The sequence below is a fragment of the Argiope bruennichi genome, chromosome 2 (assembly GCF_947563725.1).
Source record: "Argiope bruennichi chromosome 2, qqArgBrue1.1, whole genome shotgun sequence".
In the NCBI taxonomy this organism is placed as follows: Eukaryota; Metazoa; Arthropoda; class Arachnida; order Araneae; family Araneidae; genus Argiope; species Argiope bruennichi.
Window position 1 is genome coordinate 128,535,656 of NC_079152.1, and position 19,750 is coordinate 128,555,405.

At 25.8% G+C, this 19,750-nt stretch overlaps 1 protein-coding gene across 1 annotated transcript; it reads right to left on the reverse strand.

Annotated features, from left to right (window-relative positions):
* Positions 1 to 929: 929 nt before the first annotated feature.
* On the reverse strand, positions 930 to 19,498 carry LOC129962331 (uncharacterized). The gene is made up of 17 exons (XM_056076077.1): positions 19,468 to 19,498; positions 18,028 to 18,045; positions 17,383 to 17,415; positions 15,462 to 15,479; positions 14,792 to 14,824; positions 13,058 to 13,069; positions 9,862 to 9,873; positions 9,383 to 9,439; positions 9,177 to 9,215; positions 8,265 to 8,282; positions 8,088 to 8,135; positions 6,884 to 6,901; positions 6,753 to 6,788; positions 6,577 to 6,621; positions 3,629 to 3,922; positions 1,226 to 1,237; positions 930 to 952 (listed from the first exon to the last, which is right to left on the reverse strand). The coding sequence occupies exons 1-17, from the start codon at positions 19,496 to 19,498 to the stop codon at positions 930 to 932; spliced, it is 747 nt and encodes a 248-aa protein (XP_055932052.1).
* Positions 19,499 to 19,750: the final 252 nt, after the last annotated feature.

A 19,750-nucleotide genomic window follows, 5' to 3' on the forward strand; every position in this document is an offset into this window, starting at 1 on the left:
AAAGAAATGAACCAATAATGATGTGATTTTAAATTAAATATTTCACGAATTATTTTCAAAATAAAAACATGTTATATGAAATAAATATTTGAAATAAACTATTATTTAAATGAAATAGTTTCAAAATAATCATGATATTGTAATCAATTTAAATTGGATCGGCAATAAAAAGTAGAGTTGTACTATAAACCGATATGCAAAACTTTTACAACGAAAGCATTTCCGGAATAAATTTACTTCATTCCTGTATTCCTTTTACAAATTTACCTTTTTAAACTACAAATTTAACACCTTTAATTATATGATATAATTAAAGCCAATTTAAATAATTTTACAAACTTATAAATAACATAATTAGAAATCTCTTGCTTCGAGATTCACTAGGATATGTCAGATTGCATAATTAGAAATAGAATGCTGGAATTAAATAATAGAGTTGGCAACTATAAATTATTAAATAATTCTAATCTAAAACTGGCAACCTATTTGTTTAGATTTGAAAAGTTTGAAAAATTGATGCTTTAACTGACATACCTGCTTAAAATATCGACTTATTTGTTTCATTATTTTGCTTTTAACCAACAATATATAAATTGAATTTCCGAAAGGTAAAGTGTGTTCCAACATATCGGGTAAAAGATGTTATTAATTTTTTATATTTTTTTAAGATCCTAATTTTTAACATAAGAAATTCTACAAACAATATTTGCAATATTTTGATAATAAACAAATTATTTACATTTCATTTTCCTTTTTAATTCAATATCTGACACTTTCAGCTGATAAAGAAATGGCCGAATATTTATCAATTTCGTTCTCTTTTATTATTCTTATTCTTTGCCATCTTTTTATTAGTTATGGCAAATAATTACTAAGATTGCATAAAAGAATTATTTAAAAAAATCAAGTAAATAACAGAAGTCTTAAATTCACTTACACATTCCTGGTTGCACTAGAAAGGGAAAATAAATAAAATCATTTTTAATAACGTGGAAGATTACAAAGATTATAAATTAAACTATTTTCAACTTAACATTCAATTAGTAGGAAGTTATGAGCAGGATATACAGCTATTCTTGTTTGAATTATACCTTTTTATAAATGACTCATGTCTCAAAGAAAGTTTAAATAAAATGACTATAGGAAAATACATTAAACAGCAAGGAAGTTATATGAGTATTGAAAGAATAAAGTAATTTAAAATTTAAAATAATTTTGTACTTACAGCTGTCCCTTCCTAAAAGAGATAAAAAAAATAAATGTTACATAAAACATTTATAATAATTACAAAATTTAAAAATTCCAAAAAAATTACAATTAAAACTCTATTATACTGATTTATCAATACCATCAAAATTATTATTATTTGATTCTGTAATTATTTCCATCAACGCAATTAATTTTGAAAGTTCAGAAAAAGTATAGATAATTTCTTTCAGCAAAATCTAATGCAGGAATTTTTAGTATAATTAAGATATTTCCTGTTTTATATAATTAAGTATTTTATTCAGAATATACAGGGTGCTTTTTTTAAACTGACACTGTTCCGAGAGCTCTGTACCTGGAAATATTGCCAGAAAAGCTCAAAAATTTGGTTTGGGGGCTAATGAAGATAATCCCCAAACCAAATTTTGAGGCTTTCCAGTCAATAGTTTCAGCTACAGAGTTCTCGGAACAGTGTCACTTGTCTCTCAGTCAGCGTTAGTTAAGTTTGAAGAGTTCTCATATACAGTCCCTATATTTGAGAACTCTTCATATGACTTCTTTTATTAAGATAGGAAATGTTTTAACTCTAGAACCAATTTGTAATAATTTTCCACAATCCATTATTTGATTATATTTTATATTCATCCCACAACTTCAAATATGCTGAATCTGTTATAAAATAGAGATGCTTTCGAACCTATGAATGGCTGAGTCTATAGAAAAATCAAAATTCGTGGAGTATAAGGAAAAAGATCTGGATATTCCAACATATGTTAATTCCTCGGCAGTTAGTAACCACTGCAGTTCGCTTTGATTTTTTTACTTTATATTTTTATTTAAATCCAATGAAATCACAATATATTTGTCAAATTTTTCACGCATCAGAGCAGAACAGCAGCATATTTTGAATAGGCACGGAAAGGTGCCGAACTTAAGTACACGTTCTTCTATGTGATGAAGGAACGTGTTCTGGAATTGAAAAAGAGTTTCAGAATATAGGTGAACAAATTTTGTTTCGATTACCATCACTAAAAATAATTTATTCATCTATTTATGATTTTAATTTATATACAGGCTTCTCAAAATTCAGTTTCTGAGAAGGTGCACTATAATAATCTTTACTTACGTTTTATATCTGATAAATTAATTTAATATTCGGTATCCGACATATTTTTTAAAGATATGAAGTTCAAACATTTTCCTGTTTTCAAATTTTCAAATTTGTTTTAATTTCACTTTAGTTTCGTTATTAATTTATATATATATATATATATATATATATATATATATATATATATATATATATATATATATATATATATATATATATATATATATATATATATATATATATATATATATATATACATTCAGATACTGGATAAATCTCAAGGTTTTTTCTTCTTCAAAAGAATTTTATCAATTGTACTAAATATTTTTTAAAGTTCTCAAATTTTAATTAATATAAATTTTATTCTTAAGAATATCAGTTGTCATTATAGTACTTTACTGACATTTAGGAATCTTACTTATCCCTTGAAAACACAAAGAAAAAAAACTTTTTTTTTTTTCATTTCACTAACGATTAATATGTACTTCATAAAATATTTCTGTCATCAGAATTGATGAAAGTAGAAATTGTGCAAAGTAGAAATATCAGCATTCTTCTCTTAGAAGGTTTTTTTCTTATTCAAAGAGTCCATAAGGCAATCAATCACTATCTTTAACATAAACTATTTCAGAAACTAAGATAGATGGAATATTCTAGAAAAAATTGAGTACTATAAAAAATAAATATAAATTAAAACACTTCTAACAGTAAATTTTATGTTAAAAAAATTGCTGATTTTCTTAATCAAAATTCGGTGTCCTTCATCAACATCTGAAATATTCAGCCATTCACTATCCCTCATGAAAATCATGCAAGCTGAGAACCAAAAACAATCGAGTCCTGTCCATGCCTTCATTCTTTCATGGACCATTCCTAATACTCCTGCGGTTCTGGTCCCAATAATAATAATAATAATAATAATAAAGCCTCGAAATTTTCTAAGACGGAACTTAAGCTTCCTTCACGGATCTTTTAATTAGATGTTGGTAGCAAAACAAAACCCATTGCCTAGCGTCTCAATGAATAAGCCAGAAACAGGTTCAGAGAATATGAGGTCCCTTCTCTTCAAGTCCTCTCTATACAATTGTGATAGAATTTAACTCATTTTAAGAATTTTTTAGCTCTATAGAAAATTGTATTTAAGAACATTAAACAAAATATTGTAATGATAAACCAATGATACAGTTGAAAATGCTTTAAAAATTATTTCAAACAGGGAATGCTTTATTCAAAAATATATAATGTTAATAATAGGGATATAAAGAATAACAAAAATCAGGATAATTGCAAAGAATTTTAAAAGTGACTTACCATCGGTTTTGTGTACAGGTGTGCCGGCACCGGCAAGATCAGGGCCAGTGGCACCTCCAGAACCCCCACCGCCGCCAGCACCGCCGCCAGCACCACCGCCAGCACCACCGCCAGCACCACCGCCAGCACTACCGCCAGCGCCTCCACCAGCACCACCGCCAGCGCTTAAGCCAGCACCACCGCTAGCGCTTAAGCCAGGAACACCACCAGCGCTTAAGCCAGCACCACCACTGCCACCGCCTAGACCGAGGTCACTCAAATCCAGGTTGCTAAGATCAATGTTCATGTTACGTACTGTAAAGTAAATTAATGTGTTAGAAAAATAATTGTCAAAAAAACTTTAATTGTGTATTAGTTTGTGCCAAAAATTCCAATTTAAAATTCGAGATACATATTTTCAATTTTAAAGGAATATTTAATGCATCACAGTCACACAAAAGTAAAATAATAAAGTAATTAATGCTCAATGAATTACTTTATTTGAAAATTTTATATGGCAAAAGTGAAAGAAATAAAATAGTATGCAGCAAATCTCCAAAATATCGTATCTGCTTATGTTTCATTGTCTCTTTGTCACATTCACCTTTAAAATATTTTGAAAAAATAGATATTTTAACCTTCATGGTTAAGTCACACTCTACCCTGTTTTAATAAGTTACAGATGTGATATTTGTTGGAAATATCTAGAACTTTCGAAAGTTTTTTTTTTTTAATTCTAATTAATAATGCATTAGAAGGGGGAAAAATGTGAATTTACAAAGTCACTTGCATTATAAAACAAGTTCTAATTAAAGACATGATTCAAGTAATCTGATCTTTACATACTAAAGGATCCGAAAAATATTTACTGTAAATTATATTCAGAGTGAGTTTGAAGAAATCTGTCAAACGAAGAAAGATAATAGAATAGCCCATGTGGATTATAAAACAATATGGCAAACTTGCCCCATTTCTAATTGTTTGAAAGTTATAGCGGATAAAGCGATTATGCTACCAGTCGAAGAATCCTAATTTTCTAACAAATTTACATGTAAAATAAACAAATTCTTTGAAAGAGCAAGATAATTCTTATAATATGTCACCATTTTATTTAGTTGACTTGACTTGAAGCCGAGGCATCAAAATATTTGATGCTGAATACATCAAATACCGTTCTAGCTAGAATATGTCAAATTTACCAAGTGCTTGTCCATTCCATTGGCTTTTGAATGTCCATCAGTTTATTGTTCTAGTTCAAAAGAAATTTAGTCTTTTGTCTGCAATACATCATTGAATTCGGCAGTCTTCGAAACAGACATTTGTTGGGAAGTATGAAAATGAAAGGAAGGTGACTAAATGGCATCAATACAAGTCTGTCAATATGAATTTCAAAAATGATGTAAGTTGCTTTATTTCTTTTGTGTTTATAACTTAATAAAAATGCCACTTTTCTTATTTGGCTTTAAATTTTGCTTTTTTGAAACTGAGCAAAACAGCAAACTTAAGTTGGATAAGAAATTAAAATTAAGAATTACAATGGCTCCTTGTGAGTTTTCTTTTTTGAAGAACGTAGATTTCCATGATGTATTGCAAAAGAAAGGCTAACTTTTTCCTCAACTGGAGTACTGCTATTATTTATTGTAGATTCATTCAAAAGCTCGGAAAATGTATATGTTTTAGATAAATTTGACAGATTGTAGCTAGAATCGTATTTACGAAATTTAACATTAAAGATTTTGAAAAAATTCGATTTTGCATTTTCACCAAGGTTTTGACGCTTATAACTCTACTTGAATTCTGGGTATCCTGATAAAAGTGACATCATGTTATAGGACTTTTCCCGATATTTCAAAATATATACTTATTTTATGCTTAGGACTATCAAAAAATTCCTAAATTTTTACTTTTCCTCGCTCAGTAGTAAAATCACTTTATCTTCCATATATGGCAAACGGTAAGTGAGAACAAGGATCCCATAATGTTTTATGATCCAAGTGAACTTTTACTATCATTTTCTTTCGTTTAGCAGAATATATTCAAACTCGCCTTGAGTAGTTAAAATAGTTTATAATAAAGCAACAAAAAAAATTGTTAAACCGACTTTTGCAGATATGTTTTACATTTTAAAAAAGTGATAAATTTGATTTGGAATATATTTTTTATGATCTTAGAAGCGACAAATCTCTTGGCTGAAGGTCTTATATATAGTATTATATGTAGTCTTATATCTAATACAAATTAATTATTTATTATTAGTTATTTTTTCTCCGTCATAAGAAATAATTAAAAGTGCAAAAAGAAATTGTATTTTATTGGAAACTTAGCATTAATTAATAATCAGAACTGAATTTTAATACTCCATTTGTAAATAATTTCCTGTAAAATGACACTTCTCATTTTTACTATTTATCTGAAATTTTCAGAAACATACTATTAAATAAATTAACGCTGCAAAAATTACATTAATGAAATAAGAAAAAAATATAGTCATACTTACTCATCTTCGTGAATTCTGAAATAAAATTAAAATTTTAGGTAGAGTTAAAATTTTAGTTATAAGAATAAAGATAAAATTTTTATGGACACACATGTATAAAATATTTTCTATGACATATATTTTATAGGATTCGATATTATATGCTAAATATTTTACTTTAAGAAAATGGTTCAAATGTAGATTTATGAGTAAATTCATCTTCTAATAAATCAAAATCCAATTTTACAGACAGTTTCAGTTTCTGGTTCATTTTCTTTTCTATCCATTCTATAATTTACATGTTTTTAATCTTCACATTTGAAATTATGTAAAAATTTACTTTAACTAAAAGAATTATTCCTATAGAATTTTCAATGTGGCATCTATAGAAACTATTTGAATGATTATTTGAAATAATACAGCAAATTGTAATCTTTGTTGATTTCTATGAGCAAACGAAATAAAAAAATGATAGATGATTTTTCGAACTTACTTTTGATAGTTTCTGGACTGAAGCCTTTCGATTTCAATCTCTCGCCTGTGAAGAGAATGATTTCATTATGAGAATGAAATTAAATTGCAGAAACATTTTAAATCCAAAATATTTCTTGTAGAAAATGTATTTTGAGCTCACGCTATAAAAAATATATAAAATGTTGTTTTTTTTACCTAAATCTTTTAAAAATCCATCTCCACTGAGGTCAACTGGAAATAGAAAGCATAATAAACAGGTAATTAGTATATTTACTTAAAAGTAATACAGCTTATTTAACAATGCAGGAATCCAGAAACAAACTTACGATTTGCTCCGATTCCACCTAAAAATAAAAATAAAAAAAATGTATGAAATATAAAGATATATTAAAAATAATTTTAATACATATTAATTCTGTTTCCATTTGAAATGGTAGTTTTGTGCAGCAATTTTTGTGAATAACGAAATTTTTGCAGCAAGCTAAAATGTACGAAAATAGTATAATGCAGAATTAACTCTATTTGTATATTATCAACTTATATTTAATTAACCTTTGATTTTTTAAAGATTCATTTCATTACATTTAAATCACTGATTGTGCTGAATCTTACGATATGATATATTAATTATATTATTATAAAAAACAGCATCTTATTGTTTACAAAAGTAACTAAAAAAGTTCGCGATTGGAAAAATTGATCAGCAAATGAACATTTTTTTTTTTTTTTTTTTTTTTGCCAATGTAAAAGAAATAATTGTATCTTATGAAGTCAACAAAACTCGAAATTCCTGTATAATATAAAAATAAGTTGGTAATTTTTTTTCTCAATCCACTTCTCATCTCCTCAGAATGAACCCAAAGTAATCAAAAAATTATTTAACTCGTTAATATCTCACAGATTGTTATGAATTCAATTAAAAATGATTAAAGAAAACAAATATTCTGCAATATTTGAAATCATAAATTGCAGAAAAAGTCTTTGTTGCTCAGAAATTATAGAATTTCTAACAAAGTTCTCTTCAATAGATATTTGAATATTTTATTATCAAATACATATTATATTAAATATAATTAGAAGCTTATAATTCGATCTAATTCTTTGTTGTTCTATATGGCAGTTTCAAATATGAGTAAAAGAGACATTCAAGATGAACAAAACTTTTAGAAATGAAAAAAAATCATAAAATCACGTACTACAAGATCTTTTGATGAAATAATGCAATTCTATTCCGATAGAAAACGAACAAATTTTTGGAGAAAACAAACAATATATTTTTTTTTTATTTATTGGCTCGAAAGTGAAATGGAAGTATGCATTATATTTAACAAAAATAAATGTCAATTTTCCTACCAATCATTTATCGATATTAAATATTTGCACACGTTTTGATTAAAACAACTAACTAAATATACTATAAAATTACTCGTTGTAAATCTATTACATACAATTCGTTAAATAGGAGTTTTTAAATAAGTAAAATGTAGTTATTAACTTATTTTTTGTATCATTTAGTATTAAATAACTCACCTCCTCCACTACCTCCTCCACCAGCTCCACCTCCAGCACTTAGGTTAACTGAAAAAGAAGAAATAATATTATTAAATACATAGCTTGTATCTACGAATGTTATCCTTTAGGTATAAATAAAATAAGACTTGAATAAAATTGAATGATTTTTTTTACAATTTTCGGAATCAAACTTACTATTTCCTCCAAGACCACCTAAAATTATAGAAAATACATTTTAGAACTAAGTTTTTAATAAACATTTAATTTTCGTTGTCTGATTTTAAATCTAAAATTCTAATTATTTTTATCTTATTTAATTAACAAACTTGTGAATGCTTTATTTGCAATAAAAAATATTTTTCATCTATTCAAATAATTAATAGTAAATGAGATATGTTGAGTTTAGCATTGTTAACATATATAATTTTATACCCTAAAGTCTATGCATAATAATATATTTTAATTGTCGTTCATTCGGTTACTTTTCATGTAATTAAAGCATAATATTCAAATGTAAAAATAAATTGCTTAAATCTGATGAAAAAAATATTATCCATGAGTAATCTAAAATATAATTTCTCTTTTATTTAATTTATATTTGGTTTTGGATTTCATTTTGTTATTACTTATATTTATACTTTATGATTATATTTATTAATTTCTATTGAAACTTTAACTATCATATGGCATGTCTAAGCAAAATTTATGCAGTTTTACATGCTGAATAAAATTTATTTTGTAAACAAATAAAGTTATTGTACATAGACTCGTAGATTTCATACCAATTTAAGAATATATGATAAAATATTTTTGATAAAATTTTAATACTTTTGGGCTCCAATTATTAAGAATAATTTAGATTTGTGTGAAAGAATAATTTTTAAATGCACATACAAGTCATTTTTAAACTAAAAAATGTCAATTTTTTAATGATTGATATTATTAAAATTTCATTTATATTATTATTAATGATAGCCAAATTAGCAAATTTGAAGATGTTACAATCAGCAAAGGACATGAAATATGAATCGTTAAAGTCAATGTTATTCGGTTGGTAATGCTAATTTCATGAATGAAATAAAAACAAGAAAACAATATTTAACTTACCGCCGCCTCCGCCGCCGCCGCCACCTGATCCACCTCCACCTATTGGAAGAAAGTATTTAATAGTTCATATAAATAGAATTTAATACTTTATATAAGTAATAATGATAATTATAATTTTCATGATTGAAGTAAAATTGGATAATTTATTAATGATAATTGCATAATTCATGATTGAAATAAAAACAAGAAATCAATATTCAACTTACTTCCACCCCCACCAGATCCACCACCACCTGATCCACCACCACCTGATCCACCTCCACCTATTGGAATGAAATATTTAATGAATTATATATAATATTTAATAGTATTAGTAATGATAATTGGAATTTTACAGTTATCGAACATCTAACAATGTTAGTTCAGGTTAAGATATTAGAAACCTAAACAAATAAAGAATTGTAAAATCTATTCATAAACATTTATTTCTTTAAAAAATTGTGATGTTACAACAGTAGCTAAGTAACAATAAAAGACTTAAGATAATTCCTTCAGTCAGTTTAATCTATTAGTATCTGGAAGTCTGTTGCGAGTTCAATAAAAACTGATTAAAGAAAACATATATTCTACTTTTCAAAAAATCCTAAGCTGTGCAAATGGTTTTAAGTTAAGGGTTAGTAAAAACAATTTTACTGTTTTTTTTTTTTTTTTTTTTTTTTTTCTTTTTGAAAATATGGAAACTTACCACCACTTCCACCTGAAACGGAAAAGGTAAATAAAATAAAATTCAATCATGAAATAGAACAATTGTATAAATATTCTAATGAAATTAACTAGCAAAACCAAATAAACTCAAGAACTGAAGTAAAATTCTTTGATATTTCTTGCATTATCATATAACGCGAGTGCAATATTTGTCCGTATTTGCTTAAATCTCCACATATTTAAAGATGCAGCTTCACATTATTAGTAAGATAGTGCCGATAGATGGCGCCATTAATCATTTCATTAAATATTTAGTAAAAAAATTCAATGCTTAGGGAAATTAATACGAAAATTGTTCAAGATGCTTAAATCAAAATTATTTTAGTTGAGTTCAGTTTCAAATAGATTTTGAGTTCTGATTGTAAATGTTCTATTTCTGTAAATTCAAAGCCAGTTCGCTTTAAAACATCATAGATTGTGATTTCCTAATTGCCTTTATGCTTTTACTATTTAACTGTATCTTTATTTGGAATTGTGCACTTTAATTTATTGATTCTTTAATCATAACTTGTTAATTTAAATAAACCTGGGTGAATTTATTGGTTCTATTTGTTTTCTATTCATGTAAATTATTAATTAATTCTATGTAATATTATCATTTGGGGTTAGGTGAGTAAAATTTTATCTCAGATCTATTCTCATTTTATTTTAAAATATGAAAAAATATCTAAATATGAATATTAGAATGTTTTTATAATGTTAAATATATATGTTACGGCCAAAGCCCGAAATCGGCCAGTTGGCGAATAGGCCGGCCAATTCGCGTTTTGGCGCCAACGTTACTGTAAACTTACCGGCCAATGTACTATCTTTCCTTGATTTCGGGCTTCGGCCGGCCAATTAACGTAGTGACTTGGGACAATCGGCCAAAGTAGGAAGAAAGAAATCAAGAGCAGATTGTTTTACACACTTTTAGAAATGAAGTGTTTAAAAATGCGTACTTCTGTGCATTGTTTTTTTTTTTTAATTACAGTTGTTTCGGAAACAATTTCAAATATAAGTGACACCTTTGAGTTAAAAATAGGCTTGTAATATATAAAAATATGAACTCGTGTTCTCATATTAAAGTCATAATAGAAATTATTCAGTGAACGTATATGCTGTAACAGCGCGATAGCATGAAGAAAATTAGATTTCCGCCCTTCAAAATGACGAATTATATCTTGAGCAAATACATTGCGTTTCGTGTATGAATACAAAGGCAAACTGAGTACTCAATTTGTCAACTACCTATAAGGGTGTTAAAGATCCTAGATTGCATTGTCTCCCGAAATATCAAAAAATATGAAATTTTTTTGCAAAGGCAAATAGTAAATATAAGGGCTAATTAAAACAAATATGAAGGAAAAATAGTTTTATTGTTAATATTATTTAAAGACGTTTCTTTGTTGGTGCCATCCGTCGAATTTCACCTACAGCATATCCTTATTTATATTTTATACATAAATGTCATTATATTTATTTTAATTTACTCTTAATATTGTTTTTTTCCCTTGTTAAAAAGTTCGTATTTTATGAATTGATATTTTGGAAGAGAATGTAATCTGGAAATCTTAGATTATGGAGCAGAAAAAAAACTTACGACCACCCTTAAAACATTTCTTGGACAAATGTGCTCATGCACAAATTAGCCTAGTTGGCAACGCATTCAGCTGCAGATCGAACGGCGTGTGTTCGAATCCTTCTGGCTCCAACCATGCCAGTCGAGATTTCATTTTGCAAATTTAGGTTTGCATAATTTCTGCAGATTTAGAAAAGCACATACTCATATTCGAATCCCTGCACGTATTCAAAAAGTGAGTGCATGCCTTTCTCAAATTTAAGTCTATTTTACTCGGAGCTATTATAATAACATGAAGTACTCAAGAATGAATATATTTTACTTATTTTTAAGTATTCTGTTTTAATAGTGAATTTTACTAATTTCAAATGATGAAAAGAATTACGATAGTGTTAAGCATCATTTATTACAACAAGTTGAACTTCCATGGGATTTCGAATTGCATAAGCATTGATTCTTCCTACATTTACAGATATTTGTTCCGCACTTGGTATTGCAATTACTTCTACCATTATCACATCAGGCTTTGGCCAAAGATTCCCAGCCACTTCTCGAAATGGCCAGCCAAAGTAGAATAAGTTTTGCTTATTACATATCAACTTAAATTATCATATTCATGAAGTGAGAAACAAAATATATTTATAGCAATTATTGATGATAAAAGTAATCAAATTTGTGATTTTATGGAGCAGAACATATCTCGAACGAGTAATAAAAGCATAAATTAGAATATTGTAGACTCAATTACGATTATTATTAGATTATAGAATATTATTTCTAATTTAAATGGTGAGTGGAAAAAGTATCATCGTAATATAATATAGACATTAGAACATTATAGTCCCAAATCTGAGACAAATTTCAAGTTTAAGAATTTTAGATTTAATGTTAACATACAGTTGTCATTTTGAAAAAGAATTTTAAAAAATTAAAATTCCATTCAAAATCACTTTAATAACATGAACATTAGTTCCTTTTAAGAAGATACCCGTCAACAAAACATCTTCAACAATATTGTTACTAATATCTTCACGGTATTATTAGGTATTCAGTACACCGGAGAACATGAAATATTGAATTAGGGAATTTGCTAAATCTCTAATTTTGTTGATTGTCCAAAGCAAATAATTAATGAGCCTCCAAATCTCTCTAGTCTATCATTAAAATTCATATCCCTTATCCTATATTAATTTAAATTAAAAGAGAAGATAAAGAGATAAAACTTATCTGAAATAATTTTTATTATTTATTTAACTGTCTTTATTGAACTAAATGAGAAGTACTGAAACAGAGGTTAATCTAAATGGAATTACAGGAAAGCTTTCCATTCACTTATATTAATATTTTATATAGAATATTATGTTTGTTTCTATATACCTACTAATTTGATTTTTGTATGGAAAATTCAACTTATATTATTTGCTTTCTTAAGATTAGTAAATATTGTAATTAATTTAGTGATATATTTATTTTTTGAATAAAATTATTACATTATTGAATAGTTGGATGGACATAGTTATTTTTCAGCTCATTTAATTTTAAACTTTTCATGGTTTTTCCTTTTTACCTCCTAGAATTGGGCAACACACACAAATGCATGGAAAATACTACTTACCTATCTTGTAGTCTATAAAAATATCAATAGTTTATATTACAAATGTTTTGATGAAAATAATGTAAGGTTACAAAAAAAGCAACAACATTCAAATGCCCAATGATTTAAGAGTTAAAAAAAGTTGAGAAATTCAAACAAGCAAGAGAGTAATTAAAGTATTCTTACTAATGATAAACGTTATTTATTACTTTAAATTTTTTATGAGTATAATGGAAAAAGTTTGTGTACAGTATAGTGTTTCGATTTTTTTTTTTTTTTCGTTTGATTAATTTTTCAACATATGCTCCGAAATCCAGTTCTTCATTTTGATACAATGATATAAAAAACCATTCCCCTCTTAACAAAAAATAAGTATAAAAGAAAGATTTTCTCTGAAAGGAAAAGAAAATCTTTAATATAGCAATTCATCACTATTAATATAACCAGCGAGAGAGGTCTTCTGTTATACATTCTAAAAAAAGATCCTATCCATCTCCCCAGCATCAAATTGTGAGTTTCAGGTAAGGTTTAGAGTGTCTTAACAGCATTATAGATAGATCTTTGGAATGAATCTAGAATTTTTGCTGAATCTAACGTGGGGATATGTATTTTGAATACATTTCTATTGAGCGATTCAAACCAAAATTTTGACACTGAACAACTAGAGAAGTCAAAAGATGACATACCGGATTTCATTGATTTAAGTCATTGTATTTTTGAATTGCTTACATCCATGTGAATATAAAAATCGACAGACCGTCAACCCGTTGAGATATTTGAGCTGAAATTTGATTTAAAAAATCTATCTTTTAGATTCTAAAACATTGTACCAAATTTCATTGACCTAGTTTTTAGTTTTTTTTTCTATTTATCGCACTCGTTTGTACTCTCAGTGCCAGGCAGACAGACTCCCTTTCAATGAATTCTGCTCAACATTTGATAGATATATACCAATTTTTATTTTATTATACCAATAGATATATACCAATTTTTATTATATTAGATCCATGAAATAAATTGCATCCGTTTGGCTTAAAATGTTTTCGACTTAACGTGTTCACAGACAGTGAGACATAATTGTGTTTTTCCCATAAGCAGATTTGAAGCGCGGAGATTCTTTACTTTTTTTGTATTTCGTATTCAAAAAAGTAAAATATCTCCTAAAAATTATTAAATATTTACAGTTTTTTTAAGAATCAAGTCTAATCGTATTGTACAAATCGTCATTTCATGTATTTCCTTGTTTGTCATTGCATTTTGTTTTCTATTAAATTTCTATATATAACCGCATCGTCAAAATAATTTATTATATTAATTAATTTAACTTATTATTTTTATATTATCAATCAAAATATGAAGGATGACTTATGCATGTAAACTGCATTTACATTTAAAAGCCAAATTTAATAAATTGTTCTACAAATCTTTACATTTTCCCACAAAATAGCAAATTCTCACGTTTCTAAATTATTTTTATTCTGTCAACTGATACATCAATTATTTTGATCATCGGTGAAATATTGTTGAAGAATTATTCCATTTTAATAAAAATTTCTTCAAATATTTATATATAAATAAAATCTATAATTTTATATTTTTCCACTGCAAAATTACTTCTGCCATACTAAGCGTCATACAGGTGTAATAGTTCAGTCTTCATTTCTATATATAATGGCTCAATATTTGTTCAATTTAATATTTAAGATTAATATTTATATTCTAATTTTAAAAAACTATGACATAAAAATTACTTACGATGGACATGGCGTCCTCCTTCTCCGCCTTCACCTAAAAATTAAGCAGAATGAAAAACACTTCTTCAGATTTTATTTCTTTTCTTTTTATATTAATGTTGCAACTAAAACTATGAATAAATTTCAAGTATAATTTCTAGAAAAAAATTGAGTAGTATTTTTAATATTTATTTGCAGAAAAATTAATAATATTTTCATTTCATTTTTTAAATCCTTTTAATTTCTCAGGAGATGTACGTTTTTCCTGGAAAGTCTTTATTGATACAAAAAAATAATAAAATAATAATAAATTTCTATTGGTTATAAGAAAATATGGAGAATACTTTGACCAACATCAATAGTTTCTGCAACATTAAATTATAATAAAAGTAAAGAATTGACAAAAACATTACAGAAATATTAATCGATTTAAAGATAAATATGAAACAATCAACATTTGTATTTCTATTCATTATTTTTTATAATTCAGGAACTAGAGGTATCTTAAAAATATAGTTGCTCTGTGTTAACTTTCTTCATATACAAATGTGTTATATATTTTATCATGAGTATTGGGAACTATATCTATTTATTTAAAACAAAACTGATACACTCTATAGAAATAAAATTGCTGTTTTGTTTTCCTCATGTATCTGTAAATGCAAAGAAATAGTTTCTAAATGATGTCTTACCTCCTCCTTCTTTGTGGTCTGCAAAGGAAATATTAAGAAATATATTGAATTATTCCATTGAATCAAAATTCAGTAAACTGTATATATAATCTTTAAATTCATTTTATGTCAAATTTTCACAGTAATTTAATGCTTTAATATTTATTTAATTTTTTAAGTAATTTTGATTAAATGTTAAGTAAATGTTTTACTATTTATTTGTTTATTCTCAAATGACCCGTTTTTGCCCCATCGATTTATTTTCCCAAAATTAAATTTTCTAAAACTGAACTAAGTTTACATCATTATTTTTAATGATAATAAATAATTCATTAAATTTTAAAACTTATCAAATAAATTTTCCTTGTAATTATTCTCTTCATATTATTTCATATATTATTTTTTCCACAGCATTATTTATTTATTATTAAGCCAATATTTCCAGAATATCATTTATTGCTTTAAATGTTTTATGAGTATAATGAAAAAGGTTTGTGTACAGATTTTTTTTCGTTTCATTAATTTTTCAACATACGCTCCGAAATCCAGTGCTTGATTTTGATGAAATGATATAAAAAAGACATTAACCTCATAACGAAAAGAGAGTATAACAGAAAGAATTTCTCTGAAAGAAAAAGAAAATCTTTAAAATAGCAATTCAACACTATTAATATAACCAGCGAGAGAGTTCTTCTGTTATACATTCTAAAAAAGATCCTATCCAACTCCACCGCATCAAATTGTGAGTTTTGGGTAAAGTCTGGAGTGTCTTAATAGCCTTATAGATAGATCTTTGGAATGCATCTAACATTTTTACTGAATCTAATGTGTGGATATGCATTTTGAATACATTTCTACTGAGAGATTCAAACCAAAATTTTGACACTGAAATACTAGAGTAGTCACAAGATGACATACCTAATTTCACTGATTTAAATCATTGTATTTTTGGATTGCTTACATCCATGTGAATATTCAGACCTACAGACTGTCAATCCGTTGAGACATTTGAGTTAAAATTTGATTTAAAAAATCTATCTTATAGATTCTAAGACTCTGTACCAAATATTTTTTACCTAGCTTTTAGTTGTTGTTTTTTTCTATTTATTGCACTGATTTGTACTCACCATGCCAAGCAGACAGACTCCCTTTCAATGAATTCTCCTCAACATTTGATAGATATTAATTTTTATCAGAAACCCATGTAACAAATTTCATTCATTTGGCTTAAAATGTTTTCGAGTTTTAACTTGTTCACAGACAGCGAGACATAATTGTGTTTTTCCCATAAGCAGATTTGAAGCGTGGAGATTCTTTACTTTCTTTATATTTCGTATTCAAAAAAGTAAAATACATGCGAAAAATTATTAAATATTTACAATTTTTTTAAGAACCAAGTCTAATCGTATTGTACAAGTCGTCATTTCATGTCTTTCCTTGTTTGTCATTGCATTTTGTTTTATATTAAATTTCTATATATAACCACATCGTCAAAATATTTTATCAATATAATTTATTATATTTATATTATTAATCAAAATATGAAGAATGACTTATGGATATAAATTGCATTTACATTTAAAAGCCAAATTTAATATATTGTTCTACAAATCTACATTTTTCCACAAAATAGCAAATTGTCTGATTTCTAAATAATTTTTATTCTGTCAACTGATGCATCAATTATTTTAATCATCGGTAAAATATTGTTGAATAAATATTGCATTTCAATAAAAATTTCTTCAAATGTTTATATATAAATAAAAATAAATAATTTTATATTTTTCTACTACAAAATTACTTTTGCCATACTAAGCGTCATACAAGTGTAATAGTTCAGTCTTCATTTCTATAGATAATGGCTCACTATTTGTTCATTTTAATATTTAAGCTTAATATTTATATTCTAATTTTAAAAAACTATGACATAAAAATTACTTACGATGGACATGGCGTCCTCCTTCTCCGCCTTCACCTAAAAATTAAACAGAATGAAAAACATTTCTTTAAATTTTATTTCTTTTCTTTTTATATTAATGTTTCAAGAAAAACTATAAATAATTTTCAAGTATAATTTGTAGAAAAAATTGTATCGTCTCTGAGTAATATTTTCAGCTAATTTTTTAAATCCTTTTTATTTCTCAAGAGATCTACTTTCTTCTGGGAAGATTTTATCGATACAAAAAAGATAATGGAAAGTATGAAGAAATTTCCATTGATTATAATAATGTGGAGAATATTCTGACCAACATCAATAGTTTCTGCAACATTAGATTACAATAAAAGTAAAGAATTGATAAAAAAAACATTACAGAAATGTTTATCAATTTAAAGATAAACATGAAACAATCAACATTTGTATCGCTATTCATTATTTTTTATAACTCAGGAACTAGAGTTATCTTGTAGAGTTGCGCTATGTTAACTTTCTTCTTATACAAATGTGCTATATATTTTATCATGATTATAAGGAACTATATCTATTTATTTAACACAAAACTGATAGACTCTAAAATAATAAAATTGATGTTTTGTGTTCCTCAAATATCTGTAGATTCAAAGAAGTAGTTTCTAAATGATGTCTTACCTCCTCCTTCTCTGTGGTCTGCAAAGGAAATATCATAAAATTATATTGAATTACTTCATTGAATCAAAAATCAGTCAGCTGTATATATAATCTTTAAATTCATTTTATGTCAAATGTTCACAGTAATTTAATGCTTTATTATTTCTTTATTTTTAAGTAATGTTGATTTAATGTTAAGTAAATGTTTTATTATTTATTTGTTTATTCTCAAATGATCCATTTTTGCACCATCGATTTATTTTTCCAAAATAAATTCTCTAAAACTGAACTATGTTTACATCATTATTTTTAATGATAATAAATATTTCATTAAATTTTAAAACATTTGAAATACGTTTTCTTTATAATTTTTATCTTCATATTATTTCATATATTATTTTTTCCAGAACAGATAACATTGAAAGTAAATGAAAATATTTTATTAAGCAAAATATAAAAAGATTATTATTTAAAGTTTAAAACGCTCCAAACATGAAATGAAATTTTTTCAATTCATTCGAATAATTTTTGATAGTTTTTGTGGGCATCATTTTATTCACTACATGAGTTATGATAAAAAAGAACTTTAATTCAAATCCTTATTAAGGAATAATTTCATATTTCCTTTCAAACGTTTCATAGCAGTTTAAATTAATGTAAATAATAAAGTGATTACTTACGGTGCACATGAGGACTGCCTTCGCCGGCTTGAAAGGAAAAAATAAATCATTTCATTGCCTTAAAAAATGAGACTAAAAATAAATAAATAATCCTTTCTGTTTTACAACATTTAATCGAAAATTTTAAATATATTTCAATGCAATTTAAAGTTCATTCTAAAATCATTCAAGGAGCAAACTAATTTTTTTAACTAAATTTATTCCCACAATTAAAAAAATTACTGATTTAAAAAAATAAGTACACAAATTTATGTAAACACTTTAAACAAATTTTGGTTAGAAAAATAATAAATAATATAAAAAATATGCTGTCTAAAGGAAAAATAATCGTACATTCCAAGTAAGTGAAAATTTAAGCAGCTTTTAGAAATTTAATATCATAATAATGAATTAGCTTCAATTTATCATTTAAATTATGTTGAAATTTTTTATAAAATTTTGGAACTTAAAAAACTTTTAACTTTAAAATTAAAATTTAGTTTAAACAATATTTTACCTAACTCTTAAAAGGACCAACATATTATTAAAATTTTTTATAACTTAAATCCAATTCCTTAAGTCTTTTTTATCAAAATTATAAATATAACAGTATATTTATAAAATGCATTAAAGGATCATTTATTTTATATCAGAATAATTTATTTATTTTAGAACTCAATTAAAAAGGAATAAAAGATAATCTGAAATTAGAATTTGATATCCTCTAAAAAAATTTGAGAAGAATATGGACGATATATTTTTCCTTATTCTACTCTTAATAAATGGATGCTTTGGATGTTACACTTAACGAATGGAAACTTTTCCACAGTCATCTTTAAAACCTCTTCTAAATTAGGAAATATGAAAAAAATCAAATAAGAAATAAATTCATGAAATGCATTAAACAATATCTTACTTTTGTGATCTGTAATGAAAAAATTAAAATTAGTTACTTAATCAAACAATTAAATTCCACAAATTTTTTAATAAATACAAAAATTTTCTTAACATATTTATGTAAAGAAATATTTCAGAAAAAATTTTATAAATTTTAAAAGCAAATGTATAATTTTATAAATTTTATT

Bases quoted from the DNA above. Each gene is read 5' to 3' on its own strand.
- LOC129962331 (XM_056076077.1), bottom strand. From the start codon at position 19,498: ATGACTGTGGAAAAGTTTCCATTCGTTAAGT. The intron at 9,216-9,382 runs GTAAGTTGAATA...TTCTTCCAATAG, and splicing joins TGGATCTGGTGGGGGTGGAA to GTGGAGGTGGATCAGGTGGC. The intron at 6,622-6,752 runs GTAAAAAAAACA...TTCTCTTCACAG, and splicing joins TGGATTTTTAAAAGATTTAG to GCGAGAGATTGAAATCGAAA.